Raw genomic sequence first — 15,612 nt, 5'->3', positions numbered from 1 at the left:
GCCCCTTACTGGCCTCTTAGGAACCTGGAGAGGTCAATCGTGGAGAGTCTAAGGGAGAAGTGTTGGGGGTTAGGGGTTGACACAATTGAGTCCAGCAATGAGTTCCACGCTTTGATAACTCGATTGTTGAAATCATATTTTTTACAGTCAAGTTTGGAGTGGTTCGTATTAAGTTTGAATCTGTTGCGTGCTCTTGTGTTGTTGCGGTTGTTTAAGATCAGTGAAGGGCTATTAAAATTTTTACTACCACACTGTGGGCGTGGCTTATGAAGGACGCCCTGCATTTTCTTTCAATGTCTTTCAGTGCAAATTGGGTGCTCTGGGGTGGAGCTCCATTTTTGCTACCCCACTGCGTTCCCCCCCCCCTCCGGGCAGTAGCCCACTCCTGGTTAAGACGCTCACAACAGAAAAGTTATTCACTGTTTTTATTTTCTTTCTACTTAGCCTGCCTTTATGCATCAAGCAGGCTTACATACAGACACAGCTTCAGTTAACATTCATTAATGAGGACATTGCATAGTGTGGAGGGTGGAGGCTCACAAGGTTAGGATGCTAGGCTGGCAATCAGCAGGCTCGCGTTCAAGACCCATCGCTGCTGCAGGGCGGGATGAGCTCCCATCACATGCTCCAGCTCCTGCCAATCCAGCAGTTTGAAAGGAGGCGACTGCTAGTAGATAAATGGGTGTTGCATTTCAGTGAGCAACTTCTTGGGACACGAAAGGAGCTTCCGACTAGGCATAGTGCACCAAAGTGCTTTTGACATGGAAAGAACAAGAAGATTGCCTGGTATCATAGTTAAAGCAAGGTGGTGTGCAACATACTTCAAGACGTAGCTTCTGATTTTGTTTTATCACTCAGAAATACTAGTTGATAGTTTGAATGTCTGGACAGACTATGGCTATGTTTCACAAACTAACTAAAGGGGTGAGTACAAGTGCACTAGAGAGCCTTCCGTCCCCTGTCCTATTGCTCTCCTATATCTCCTATACCTTTCTTCTATTCCTATATCTCTTCTTCTATTCTTTCATTGATATATTCTATTCCTATAACTTCTCTTCTATTCTTTCTTAGATATATTTTACTATGAGTATCTCCTCTATAACCTTCATCATGTATTTTACTTGTGTATACCCACTAAAACCCTCATTGTGTATTGGACTAACTAACTTGACTAACTAACTAACTAACTAAATAATAAACTAACTAACTGACTGACTGACTGACTGACTGACTGACTGACTGACTGACTGACTGACTGACTGACTGACTGACTTAGTAACATCTGAATTGATCCAGTATACAGTGTTTCCCCGAAAATAAGATCCTGTCTTATATTTTTTGGAACCCTGAAATAAGCCCTTGGCCTTATTGCCATGCACTCAAATGCCTGATTGAGCTTTTTATCAGGGGGTGTCTTATTTTGGGGGAAATGGGTAGATAGTCTTCAACTTAACAATAATTCATTTAGTGACCAGTTGAAGTTACAACGGCCCTGGAAAAAGTGACTTATGATCATTTTTCACACTTACAATTTATTTTATCTCATTTATTGGATTTCTAGGCTGCCCTTCTCCAGCAGACTCAGGGCGGCTTACAATAAAAAAAAAATACAAAATATAAGAAACCCAATAAAAAATCTCAAAACCCCAACAATTAAAACCCATACATATGAACCCAATCATGATCCTCCACTCATTTGCAGCATCCATGTAGTGAAATACGAAGATCTAAAAATCGAGCTGCAACGACTCTGGCATAAGCCAGTGAAAGTGGTCCCAGTGGTACTGGGCACGCTGGGCGCAGTGCCAAAGGATCTCAGCGGACATTTGAAAACCATCGGAATTGACAAAATCTCCATATGTCAATTGCAAAAGGCCGCTTTACTGGGATCGGCAAACATAATTCGCCGCTACATCACGCAGTCCTAGTTGCTTGGGAAGCGCCCGACTGGTGATGAAATACGAAATCCAGCATAGCGATCTCGTTTGCTGTGTTGTATTGACATCATAATAATAATAATAATAATAATAATAATAATAACAACAACAACAACAACAACAACAACAACAACAACAATAATAATATGGGTCAAAACTCATTAAACAACCATCTCGTTTAACAGCAGCAATTTTGGATCGATTGTGATCATACTTCAAGGGCTACCTGTATTTAAAACCAAAGGATTGGGGAGAAAACCAAGCTCCACAAAGCTGCGGAATGGCATTTGCTCCTTCCCTCTCTCTTTTGTGATTCTCTCAAAACTTGTAGCAAAGCACTCTGAAGCTTTGCTCCCTTCCTCCCTGCTTTCCATTTCCTGCCTTGTCCTCTGTTTTCTTGATGGGTATCAGGAAAGAGATACTCAGTTTGCTTCTCTCGTTTTGATGTCTAGGTAAAACTACGGAGGAAGTCTTGAAAAAATACCTGCAGAAGGTGCGCCATCCTCCAGATGAGGTAAGTCTAGTTCTCTCTATATAGGGCATCTGTTTCTGCACGTATAGCGAAGCCAAGTGTAGGGAGATATTTGTTGATGCAGAGCAATATGCTTAGTATGCAGATTTCAGGGCAAAAATTAAACTGTAACAATTAGTTGTACAGTATGCTGATTAAGCTGGGTAGCTTATCTCTTTGGTGGATGTTTCCCCAGAATACGAAAGTGGCTAAATTTATATTGCACTATATATATTGCACTATATATATTTATATTGCTTAAGTGCAATGAATTTGATCTTTGTTTAATATGTGATATGAACCCACCGTTAACTGTGTTCACATACAACGCTGCCATTAAGTTTTGTTAACAAAATACAATCCCTCCCCCCCCCGGTTTTGCCCTTGGTTTACTTACAGTGAAGATGCAGGAAAGGCCAAAGTGTCTTGAGGAATTTTTCTGAGGCTGAGAGAAGTAGAACCACTGCATATCAGGCAGATAATACTGACTTAGATGGTCAATTCAATGTCTTCATTTCCACCTGTAGCTTCTTCTCATTTTAATGTTGGGGATGGCAGAGACGGAAGAAATTCTTTTAGCTGTATCTATTTCGAAGCATATCTCAAAATGGGTGAACAGTGCAGTCAGGCGGTAGGGAAAGCAAGTAGGATGCTTGGCTGCATAGCTAGAGGTATAACAAGCGGGAAGAGGGAGATTATGATCCCGCTATATAGAGTGCTGGTAAGACCACATTTGGAATACTGTGTTCAGTTCTGGAGACCTCACCTACCAAAAAAGATATTGACAAAATTCAACGGGTCCAAGAATGGTGGAAGGTCTTAAGCATAAAACGTATCAGGAAAGACTTAATGAACTCAACTCTGTATAGTCTGGAGGACAGAAGGAAAAGGGGTGACATGATCGAAACATTTAAATATGTTAAAGGGTTAAATAAGGTCCAGGAGGGAAGTGTTTTTTAATAGGAAAGTGAACATAAGAACAAGGGGACACAATCTGAAGTTAGTTGGGGGTAAGATCAAAAGCAACATGAGAAAATATTATTTTACTGAAAGAGTAGTAGATCCTTGGAACAAACTTCCAGCAGACATGGTAGATAAATCCACAGTAACTGAATTTAAACATGCCTGGGATAAACATATATCCATCCTAAGATAAAATACAGAAAATAGTATAAGGGCAGACTAGATGGACCATGAGGTCTTTTTCTGCCGTCAATCTTCTATGTTTCTATCAGTAAGATAGCAATAACTCATGTTGTGTAACTTAATCTTTCTATGGAGCAGCTTGAAGATGAGTGGACTTCAACTCCCAGAATTCACCAGCTAGCATTATGGCTGAAGAATTCTGGGAGTTGAAGTCCATACACCTTCAAGTTATCAAGGTTGAGAAACACTGCTGTAGACCAGGATTCTGATGCTATCTCACCTAACAATTTCCTGCTTCTCTTTAGGACTGTACCATCTGCATGGAACGCCTCTCTGCTCCCTCAGGCTACAAAGGGCCTCAGCCAGTTGTCAAGCCAGAATTGGTGGGCAAACTGTCCAAATGTGGTCACATGTATCACCTTCACTGCCTTGTGGCCATGTATAACAATGGAAATAAGGTGTGTCCCTGGGATAGGAGGCAGAGTTGTGGTGTGTCCCAGGTTTTTGGGGAAAGACCTGGGTAAATCAGGAACCTTATGAGTAGCTAGCAGTCTTCATATTTAAAAATAAAGGCCTCTGGGGGTTACTGTAACTTCGTGCCGATCGTGGTGTTTTGTTCTGCATTTAAAGTGGAGGAAGTCACAAGGGACAAGTTGGAGCTTCAACAAATCCAATTTGTTATATTCACAAGCTGTAAGGGAAATATTTACCATAGTTTATTTGACTTCCTCTAGGACATTTTACAACAATGCTGTAGGACAAGTCTTTGTGCTGCTCATATTTAATTGTATTGTTGATTTTTACTGTATTTTAATCCTGGCAAACAACAGAGGTGTAGTAAGAATTGGTTCGCTGAATTGAGAGCACATAGTGGCAGTATTTCCCCAGGCTTAGCAATCCTCCACTTTAAATGCAGAACAAAACACCACGGTTGGCATGAAGTCACAGTAACCCCCAGAAGCCTTTATTTTTAAATATGAAGACTGCTAGCTATTCATTGATTTTAATGATCACTAACTAACAAATAGTTTTTTTTAAATTTCCCCTCTTATTGAGTTATGATGGTGATGGTACATCAGTTTAAAAATCACATTATTAATTGCATTGTTTGAAAGAACAAGATTCTCAGTCTCTGGTTATATGGCAGTGTTTAGGCAGGATGTCTCTTAACAATTGTACACTGTCCACCTGAACTTATAATCATTTGTCTAGAGAGGACCAACCCCCCCCCCCCCAATTCTATATTACACAATAAAATAATCACACAAATCAAGATCGTAAGGCTGGTGATATCTTAGATTTGCTTTCACCCTTGATCTACATTCCTACTCTACAATAAAATACTAAAAAAAAAATTGCTCTATTTACGAGACCTGACATTTTTATGCCCTGTTATCTGGATTTTGCTTGCTTCCTTGGGCGTCTTACTCATTAAACTACACAGCCAAATCTTTCTTGATTTTTTGATACAATTACATTTCTAATGCTTGCACAGGAATATGATTTTAAACAGACAAAAATAAACTAAGAAAACAAACAAAACCCATCACCTTAACAGATGTGCTTTCAATCAGACCACAATTTTTGAACATATGTATATAGGGGTTGGATCACACATCACAATAAACTAACTTTGTTTTGGCTATAGTTTAATGCATCCTGCAAACCAAAAATTTGAGCTTATTTTATTCCTGATTAAAAATTAAAATTGCATTTTATTTGTGATTAATATATATGTATGTATGTGTATATATACATATATGTATGTATGATATGTATGTATGTATGTATGGATGGATAGATAGATAGATGATAAAGTATGCATATGCATATGTAATGTAGATATACATATATGTGTGTATACATAGATTCGTAAATAGATGGCTAGATAGTAGATAGAGAGATGAGAGAGAGAGAGAGAGATATGATAGATTATGTATATATATGTAACATATAGCATGGGTGTGTGTCTGTATATACACATACCCATATATTCTCTGTGTGTACATATGTATGTGTCTATATAGGTGTGTATTGGCATGAGGACTTCATTTTTAATGTGCGCTAGTGTGTTAACACAAATAAGTGACAATCAAGCAGCGGTAAAATCTCCTTCCTTCCCTATCGTTCGGAAGCGCACGTTTTGCTCACGTATGCTTCCTTAACCTGCATGCATGCTACTATCGCACACACTTTTTCACCCTTTGCACATGTGCAGAAGGCTTTGCGCATGTGCAGAGAGTTAAAAAAAAGAAAATGGCGATATCTGGATGGGTGGGCGGAGGCTCACATTGCCACTGCTGCTGGTTCTCCGAACCACCGGCGGTGGATGCAGGCGATATGCCCAGGCCAGACCACTAGCATTTCACCCCTTCAACAAAGATTATCTTATTTTAAGAGGAACAAACTTAAAAAAGAATCAAATTATGGCTTTTGATCGTTTGCTGGCTGAGATCTATTTTAGTGAGTCTATTCAATAATTTACTTAAATCAGAGGCAAATTTTGATAATTTAATTGATGAATCTGTTTTTTCTGATCAGAGTTCACCTGATCTCATTTGAGGTCCATGGACAGAAAGACATTCATCTCCGACTCTCCATTTAATACTATTTTCAAGAGTATAGCAGGTTCATTACTTTTCCCTGGGCTAAGAAAGAGGCTTTTTCTTGTCAGCTGAGTTCAGAACATTTGCTGGATCTTTGATGGTGGAAAATTCAGCTCTCCTACTGCTTATTAAAATAAGGAGTAATAATATTCTCATGTTCCATTTTAAAAGATAACTTGGCCCTATGCTTAAAACTGCAAACTATGGTTGGAAGAATTTAACACATGTAATTTGAATAAAATGCCTGGAGGGGCTAAATATGCAAATATATATAGGAGAGACCTTCAGTCTTCCTTAATCTACTTCTAGGTGTGTGGGTTTTTTTTAAATTTGAGGATGTATGAGGTTATAAAGTAGTGATGTTGAACCTATGGCAGGCGTGCCACAAGTAGCACTTGGAGCCATATCGGTGGGCACATGAGCTCAAGTCTGGCACGCAAGCCAGCTGATTTTCAGGCCTTCTTGGCCCACTGAGAGTTAGTTGTTTCCAGCCTCTGGAGGGGGTGGGGAAGGCCTGTTTTTGCTCTCCCCAAGCTCCAGAGTTTTTCTAAGAGCCTGAGGAAAGTGACAATGCCCTTCCCCGCTCTCATCCCCGGAGGCCCTCCAGAGGCCAGGAATGGCCCATTTGACAACTTCCAGAAGTTTGGAAACGGTCATTTCTGGCCTTTGGTGGTGGTGGAGAGACTGTTTTTGCCTTCCCCAGGCTCTTAGAAGGCTCTGAAGCCTCAAGAGAGCGAAAAGCAGATGTACCATCGGGTTCCGGGGGTGTCATGCTTTTGGGGCAGGGGGGGTGAATGGAATTATGGGGTGTGGGCATGTACACACGACCCACGCTCCCCCCCCCCCCCCTTTGACACGCAACCAACTCCCCCCAGAGATCAGAACTGCCCCCCACCCTCCCTGTCTTTCGTAAACTACTCAAGACTCATTTATGCCGCCAGGCATGGGGGGAGTTAAGATATTCCTTCCCCCTAGGCCATTACAAGTTATGCATGGTATGTTTGTGTGTATGTTTGGTTTTATTATAAGGGTTTTTAGTTGTTTTATTAATTGGATTTCTACATGCTGTTTTTATCATCGTTGTTAGCCGCCCCGAGTCTGCGGAGAGGGGCGGCATACAAATCCAATAAATAAATAAAATAAATAAATAAATAAAAGGTTCACCATCACTGTTAGAAAGCATTCTGGACCATGAGATCGTATCTTTCTATTACTCCCTTTACCACTTAATTTATATTATAGTCTTAGTAGTATAATTATTTAATATTATCTTGATGGTTTTATTTAAAAAAAAATCTGTGCTATTATTATTATTATTATTATTTATGTTCTTTGCTTTTAGGATGGGAGCTTGCAGTGTCCGACCTGCAAAACCATCTATGGGGTGAAGACTGGCACGCAGCCTCCTGGAAAAATGGAATATCACCTCATCCCCCATTCACTGCAGGACACCTTGACTGTAAAACTATCCGAATAATCTACAACATTCCACCAGGAATACAGGTGAGATTCCTAGGCAGGGGTCTTAAGAGGATTGCAGTTGCAACTAAGACCATAGTGGGCAACATGGTATTTAGATTTTAACTGGGTATTTTTTTTTATCCTGCTCCTCTAAAACTTCTGTAAAAAAGTGAAGCCTCTTTCAAACCACTCCTGGGACCTCATGGTCATATCTTACAGGTTTCTGGGAAACAATATAGAAACCTTTAGCCATCAGCTTCTTTCAAGATCATTTTGGCTTCCCAGGCTATGAAAAGCATTGCTTTGAAGTCTCCAGTCCATATAGTGGCCCCAAGCCAAATTAGTTCACAGCCCTTACAGTCTCAATGAGGTTATGGCATCTGCTGAAGCTGAATTTTCTTTAGACACATCAAAAAAGAGAGTTTAGTTAATTTGTATGATCGCTGTCTTTTACCTGGAAAAAAATAATTATTTCTGTCCTTTCTAGGGATCAGAGCATCCAAGTCCTGGGAAGAGTTTCACTGCCCGGGGTTTCCCTCGACACTGCTACCTCCCAGACAGTGAAAGAGGCAGAAAGGTAAGAGACATCTTAATACCATAATAAATAATAAAAAATGTGTCTCTGGAACAAGTCTAGTATATTTCCGTAATGGCAAACCTATGGCACGGTGTGCTACAGGCGGCATATTTTCAGCTGGCCTCACCCATGCCACTCTCTCCTCCTAGCAGTCTCCACGCAGCCTGTTTTGGATGCAGGTAAGTACAGGGCTCACATGTAGGATCTGGGAGGGCATTTTTGGCCTCCAGGGGGGCAGGGGAGGTCTTTTCTCTCCTCCCCAGGCTCCAAAAAAGTCTTTGGGGCTTTTCTGCCCTTCCCAGGCTCCAAGAAAGCCTCTGTAGCCTGGGGAGGGTGAAAAACGGGCCTACTTGGCCTAGTCTGGAAATGTGCCGTTTCCGGCCTCCGGAGGTTTCAGGGAGGCCTGCTAGGCCCAAAATCGGGTGTGGGTGTGTGTGCGTGCCTACGCAGGGGGTTGCGGGCAGATGCATGGGGGTTGCACATGCATGCATAGGGTTCGGGCAGCTCGCAGGAGTTGCGCATGCATGCACAGGGAGGCAGGGCACGTGGGGCATTGAATTATGGTTGTGGGCATGCATGTGCTATCGTGTGCATGCGTACACTTGCAGCACTTGAAGGAAAAAAGGATTCGCCATCATTTGTATATTCTGTCTAGGGCACGAGTGTATTATTGACATTAGAGAATTTCTTCTGAGCATCTTACCCAACGGTAGTTTGTGTTGCTTTGCATTCTATGAAGAAAATAGAGGCCTAGAAAGGAAAAAGGGGTTGTATTCTAGTTACTTCTAACCAACAGATTAGTTAAGAGCAGTAATGGGCAACCAAAATTTTTACTGCCACACTGTGGGTGTGGCTTACTTTGTGGGTGTGGCTTGATGGTCATGTGACTGGGTAGGAGTGGCTTGCTGGCCATGTGACCAGGTGGGAGTGGCTTGAACCTTACCAATATTGCTTGCTGGGGTGACAATTTGCTTCGTGTTTCCCGTGGGTTGCCCCCCTCCCCCCGCCTCAGTTTGGGTAGCTAGGCGAACGGGTGCTGCCAGAAGCCTAAATGATTCCAGCACCGCTCCCACCCACGTCTTCTGCTTGCACCTCAGGCGGGAAGTGGCTGTGCGAGGCTGGAGGGGAGCCAGGCAGGAGAGAGGGAAGCTTGTCTGAAGCCAGTAGGAAGGAAAGAGGAAAAAAGCAAGGAACGCAGACGCAGTAGGGGAAAAACAGGAGAGCTGAGCCGAGACCAGTAATCCAGGAAATGACAGCCTCCGATCAGCTAGAGCTGCGCACGCGTCTTCATTTCCGCCAATGGAACTGCGTTCAACCCCGTCCTGCCTGCTGCCCATCCCTGGTTAAGAGTGATGGAAACTGCAGTTCAATTCTTTGCACACATGTATCCCCCTCCCACCCACAATTGAGAGTAATTATATCTTAGCATTGGAGCAGAGGATATAATTGCCTAGGGAGAGTTTGCTTGGAGTTGAGTAAATAATTCAAAGCCAGTCAGTAAATGTCACGGTCTCCTCAATCTTAAACCAACATCTCCCCTATTGAATCCTCTTTTCGACGCGCTTGATGTAATCAGGTATATTCCTCTTTTGGAAGAGTGGAAAAACCCTTTCTTTCTGTGTAAAACAGTGGAAGAAAGTTTGAAGCAGGAAAGGTTTTGGAGCCTCTATTAGTGCTTGTAATGTCATTTCAGCTGTACGGATGTGCTTGTGGAATTTATCCATATCCAGTGGGCAAATCTGCACAAGAATCCAAATGTTTGTAAGAACATCAGTAGAAAAAAAAATTGTGAGTGATTTTGCTTGGGTGATGTAAACCCCTTCACCAGGGTGGCACAGTGGTTAGAGTGCAGCACTGCAGGTTACTTCAGCTACCTGCTAGCTGTAGTTCAGCAGTTCAGATCTCACCACCGGCTCAAAGTTGACTCAGCCTTCCATCCTTCTGAGGTGGATAAAATGAGGACCCAGATTGTTGGGGGCAATAGGCGGATTCTGTAAACTGCTTAGAGAGGGCTGTAAAAGCACTATGAAGCGGTATATAAGTCTAAATGCTATTACTATAGCTATAACGGAACCGTCTTCTGCCGTACGAATCCCAGCAGCCGATAAGGTCCCACAGAGTTGGCCTTCTCTGGGTCCCGTCGACTAAACAATGTCGTCTGGCGGGGCCTAGGGGAAGAGCCTTCTATGTGGCAGCCCCGGCCCTCTGGAGTCAATTCCCCCACACATCTTGCCTTTTGTAAGTTACTGAAGACCCACCTAGGTCGCTTGGCATGGGGTAATTGAGGTATCCCCAGACTAATATAGTTTATGTATGGTATTACTGAGTTGTATGGTTTTAATGATATGGGTTTTTAGATGTTTTTAAGCATTGGATTTGTCATGTTGTTTATCACTGTTGTGAGCCGCTCCGAATCTTTGGAGAGGGGTGGCATACAAATCTAATAATAATAATAATAATAATAATAATAATTATTATTATTATTATTATTATTACTACTACTACTATCATTACTATTATTATTATTTATTAGATTTGTATGCCACCCCTCTCCAAAGATGTTGTATTGACATATTATTATTATCATTATCATCATTATCATTATCATTATTATTATTATGTCAATACAACACAGCAAACAAGATCAAAATGCTGGATTTCGTATTTCATCACCAGTCGGGTGCTTCCCAAGCACCTAGGACTGCATGATGTAGCGGCAAATTATGTTTGCCGATCCCAGTAAAGCAGCCTTTTGCAATTGACAGATTGAGATTTTGTCAATTCCGATGGTTTTCAAATGTCCGCTGAGATCCTTTGGCACTGTGCCCAGCGTGCCAAGTACCACTGGGACCACTTTCACTGGCTTATGCCAGAGTCGTTGCAGCTCGATTATTATTGTTATTGTTATTGTTACTGTTACTATTATTATTATTACTATTATTATTATTACTATTATTATTATTATTATTATTATTATTATTATTATTATTATTATTATTATTATTACCAACTCTTCTAATATTCGTTCATTTCCTCCGGAAGGTGCTGAAACTGCTGTTGGTGGCCTGGGATCGAAGGCTGATCTTTGCCATAGGCACGTCAAGCACCACGGGGGAATCGGATACAGTCATCTGGAATGAGATTCACCACAAGACGGAGTTTGGGTCCAACCTCACGGGCCACGGCTACCCCGATCCCAACTATCTAGACAATGTACTTACTGAGCTGACAGCTCAGGGGATTACAGAGGAGAGTGCGATGCAGGAGAAGGACTGAACGTGTGGAAGGGGAAAGGGGAAGGACTTTGTCCAAGGGAGGAGTGACAAGTATAGCAGCGTGTGCATGGATCAAACTCCTCCCTCTTCCATTGTGCCTGCTCTGTCCCTCATCCTCCTACCGTAGGCCTCTTAAAAGGCTCAGCTGTGGCTGTGCAGCAGTGGGCTTGCTTAGAGGAGCAACTCCCAGCCCGCCCACGGCACCTGACGTATAAAAAGCAAACCAACCTGGGAAGGTTTGTGTGTTCCTCTTCAGCATGAGGAGAAGTGTCCTGTTGAGGCCTGAGGTTATATTAACCTCAGTACCCTTAGCTACTTTAGCTTTGTATCTCAAATGCTGGGTTTGGGACCTCTCGGGGGTGCAGCCACATCTTTGGCCCATAAATAATAAAGGATGGTTGTGGGCAACAGGCAGCTTGGAATGGCAGAATCATGTGCGAGTCAATAACATGGCTTTGTTTCAGAGGTACAGAAGATTGAAACCAGCCCCCTCCTTGTTGTTGTTTTCCTACTTCTTGCCCCAGCTAGGTGCCTGGTCCCATGTTGTCATGTCCCTGCTGCTTTTGTGTCATGGGCTCAGTGTGAGTCATGATATACGCTGTCTGTCAGTCTGGTACTTCACTCCCTGCCAGCTTCCTTTGCTGAGAGGCTGCAGCTATAGTTTCCCACCCCAAGGTAGTTGAGCCAGGAGGCCTGCTTATTGCTCCTTAGCGGAAGAAAAGATTGGAGACGTGTTCTCTTGAACGCGTTCCAAACTGGGTCAATGCATGCCAATTCCCTTCAGCCCACTTCAGAGTGGATGAGAGCAGAATGAATTAATTGCAGCTGGTATTTGAACTGAATGTGAAACAGGGCAGTAAGTCTCCTGGGTCATGCTCGTCTCCAAGGCCAAGCCCCGTTTTTGCTCTTGTGGCTGGGTGTGCTGGATCAAGCTGGGCTTCGGCTGAAGTGCCAACCAGCCCTCTGGGTCAGATCGCATCAACTGACCTCCCAGATCAATGCTGAGCTGTGTGTCCCAGTTTTGTTTGTGAATTGCATCATTGGGGAGGTGGTTCTACGTCTGATCTGTTTCTGTTGGGGGTTAGAATCAACAGAGATCAGGGGGGGCGGTGAGGAAAGACACTTCTGTCTTTGTCCCCACAGTTCACGGTGGGTTCTTTGAACTTTCTGTATGGGGGAGTCCCCGGATACCGATTTGAATTTAATTACCTCATGTTTGGGGGATTTTGTCACATATATTGTGTGTGGGTGTATGTACGTATGTATTTGTAATGAATGGGAAAGCGACGTTGAGGGTAGAATGCGTAACACAACGGTACTTAAAGTTAGACCTGGAGGCTGAGAACTGCCATTGCTATTGATTGCCATGGTATTAAAATAAGACACACACACACACCCCAAAACCATTTTGAAAGGGCTACGCCAGGATTGAAACCATGAGTCTGGTGATTGGGGCGGGCAGGATATGAATGCAATTATCGATAGACCTATCTTGTACACCTCCGTATATTCGATTTGCATATCCTTCACTCCTCGCCTCTTTCATTTCCATTTTTATTGGTATTCCCTTTCCAAGATGATAGACACATGCTCACAGGCTTGATTTCTTTGGAAAAGCCAAAGTATGTAGCCCAGTCTCCTCTTTTTGGACAGACTGATATAGAAGTTAAAACAATATCCTGCTTGCTCTTTTCCTAGTTCTCTTCTCCTAACATTAAATCTTAAACCTTCACCATAGTAAAAAGGACTGTAAAAATAGTTCTGAAGCGTCCATCGTAAAACTGAAATCCCTTTTGCAGTGATAAAAGAATAGAACATTTCTCAGCTGGGTTACGGTTTCATACATCTTGTCTTAGTAGACAAGAATGACAAATTTCCCTTTCAAGGTTTCTTAATGCCACCTTTCCCTTGTACCAAATTTCCTCTATAACCATGGCATTCCCTCATATGCAACGTAATCTCCAAGATTAAGGAGAGAGTTGAGAAGATCATTTTCCTGTCATCTCCAATGGAAGGGAATCAGTTCGCTTTTTTCTTTCGTATTGTTTGGACAGATAGGTTTCTTTTTCCAATTTCTCCAGATTTTTTTTTTTTAATTGCATTGTAGAGTATAAGCAACCTGATGGAAGATTCTTATCGGGGATGATAGTTTTTGGTTTCCAAGATTTGGGTACCAAAGCAGATTCCTGTGGGCGCTGGTAGTGGGATAGGGAGTGGGAGGGTTGGATATGGGAGCCATATTGTATATTGTTTGTTGTTTGTGAACGGTGCGCTTTGCCCGTCTCTTAGTTTGTTGCCTGCTTGAGGATGACACCCCTTGGGTGTAACAATAAAAGGAAAATTCCACTGCCAGTTTGAACAATGTTTTGTGTTTGTCTTTTCTAAGTCTGTGCTTCTGTCTGTTGCTTATTTCTTGTTGTTTCCAAAGTGAACGTGAACAGTTTACTTACCTGGAGAACTGGTAAGGGGTGGGGGCTAAGGGGGGGTGTTTTTTCAATCACAATAAATGTTGGAAAATCAGATCAACAGAAACGAACATAAGCTGTTCACTACAATGGAGTAGTCCTAAACTACTCCATTGTAGTGAATGTAATCATTTGGGGATAAATTGAAATGTCCCACTTCATTGTCAGAAAATGATGTGAAGGAGGAAAAGAAACAAAAACCAATTGAGTTATAAATAAACTTGGAACATATTTATAGAGAAGTTCATTGTCAAGGACTATAAGGCTTTCCTGAGGGTTTCCGTGACTGCACAATTAGCAGAAATCAAAGCACCTCTTTTTCCTCAAACTAAAGTTGTAATACTGGAGACATCTGGGCTTGCAGCGTGTTGCCCCTTGTACAATGATTATAGTATCTAATGTTGGCCAGAAGTGGGTCAGACACAAACAAAATCCAATTCATGTACCAGATCAAAAGAGAATGGCTTGAGGTTTTTTGTTACTTTTTGCTTTTTGAATAATTTTAAAGGCATTTCATGCAACTTGGAATTATACTCTGTTCTATTTGTTTCCTTGACAAGAACACAATATGCCAGGCTGTCACACAATTGCTGTTCTTACTACATTAGTTTCAATTATTGCTGTTAGTTGGGAGCTCTTCTCTCTCTGATTGCCAAAAATATCAGAAATTAATGTGAAGTATCTGTAAAAATTGGGGGGGGGGGAGAGACACGGGGTGGGCTGTTTTCGGCTTTCAATTAATTCAAGAACAACTTTACTGCTGTTCATTTGTCTCTATGATCCTCTAGAGACTAAATTCCAATTTTTTAATTCTATCATGATCCTCTTTACTAAATTATTCTACATATATTATATGAACGTAAAACATAGAATGGGAGCATAAATAGGATAGATAGATAGATAGATAGATAGATAGATAGATAGATAGATAGATAGATAGATAGATAGATAGATAGGATGTAGATATAGATATATATCCTATTTATCCTCCCATTCCATGATTTGTGTGTGTGTGTGTGTATTCAAGATATGGCATTTGTTTTCTAAATCCAAAGATATTCTTATGCAGAAGCAGTAGATATGATTTTAGCTGTCAAAATGTTTTCTCACCGAGTTTCTACTTTTGCATGTTTTAGTTTTTTATATATAACTTGAGAGCTACTTTTTGCGTCTTCCTTCTCCTTTAAGATGGATTCCTTACTCCTCAGAACATTAAGCAATAAACAGGACAATGAAATAAAATAGAAACAAGCTTTCAGAAGGTTGATGTGGTTCTTTGACTACTCCCTAAGGCTCCTTTGTAGAAAATGCTGTTTGCTAAAGTGTATTTCTGTTAAATTTGCATTTTTTAAAAGAGCACAATTTATATATTTTTGCAATTTAGACTATATTTTAATGCATTATTATTATTCATGCAGTTTTCTTTGTTGGATCAAATAAACCAAATGCATGTGACTTTCTAAGTGGCCTGCTGTGATTTTCAGGCAAATAAAGGGCCAATTCATAAAACAGAAGGGCAAGAACTGATTTAAAGGGAAAAAGAACCAAGAATGAAAGTATCTCAAGTGTGGATATAGAAGCCCAACAAGGGAACCACAAAAGCCCATGTCCAAAAGCTGGACTTTCCTCCCAGG

At 41.6% G+C, this 15,612-nt stretch overlaps 1 protein-coding gene across 1 annotated transcript in view; it reads left to right on the top strand.

The window, feature by feature from the left end:
* Window positions 1-13,872, top strand: part of DTX4 (deltex E3 ubiquitin ligase 4) — a 52,514-nt gene extending 38,642 nt beyond the window's left edge. Inside the window, 6 exon segments of the mRNA XM_070726802.1 lie at window positions 2,390-2,451; window positions 3,900-4,052; window positions 7,543-7,642; window positions 7,645-7,703; window positions 8,149-8,238; window positions 11,281-13,872. Coding sequence (XP_070582903.1) covers window positions 2,390-2,451; window positions 3,900-4,052; window positions 7,543-7,642; window positions 7,645-7,703; window positions 8,149-8,238; window positions 11,281-11,514 — 698 coding nt within the window. The 3' untranslated portion in view covers window positions 11,515-13,872.
* Window positions 13,873-15,612: the final 1,740 nt, after the last annotated feature.

This window comes from Erythrolamprus reginae, chromosome 1, assembly GCF_031021105.1.
Source record: "Erythrolamprus reginae isolate rEryReg1 chromosome 1, rEryReg1.hap1, whole genome shotgun sequence".
In the NCBI taxonomy this organism is placed as follows: domain Eukaryota; kingdom Metazoa; phylum Chordata; class Lepidosauria; order Squamata; family Dipsadidae; genus Erythrolamprus; species Erythrolamprus reginae.
This window is presented reverse-complemented; position numbering and strand designations above follow the sequence as displayed.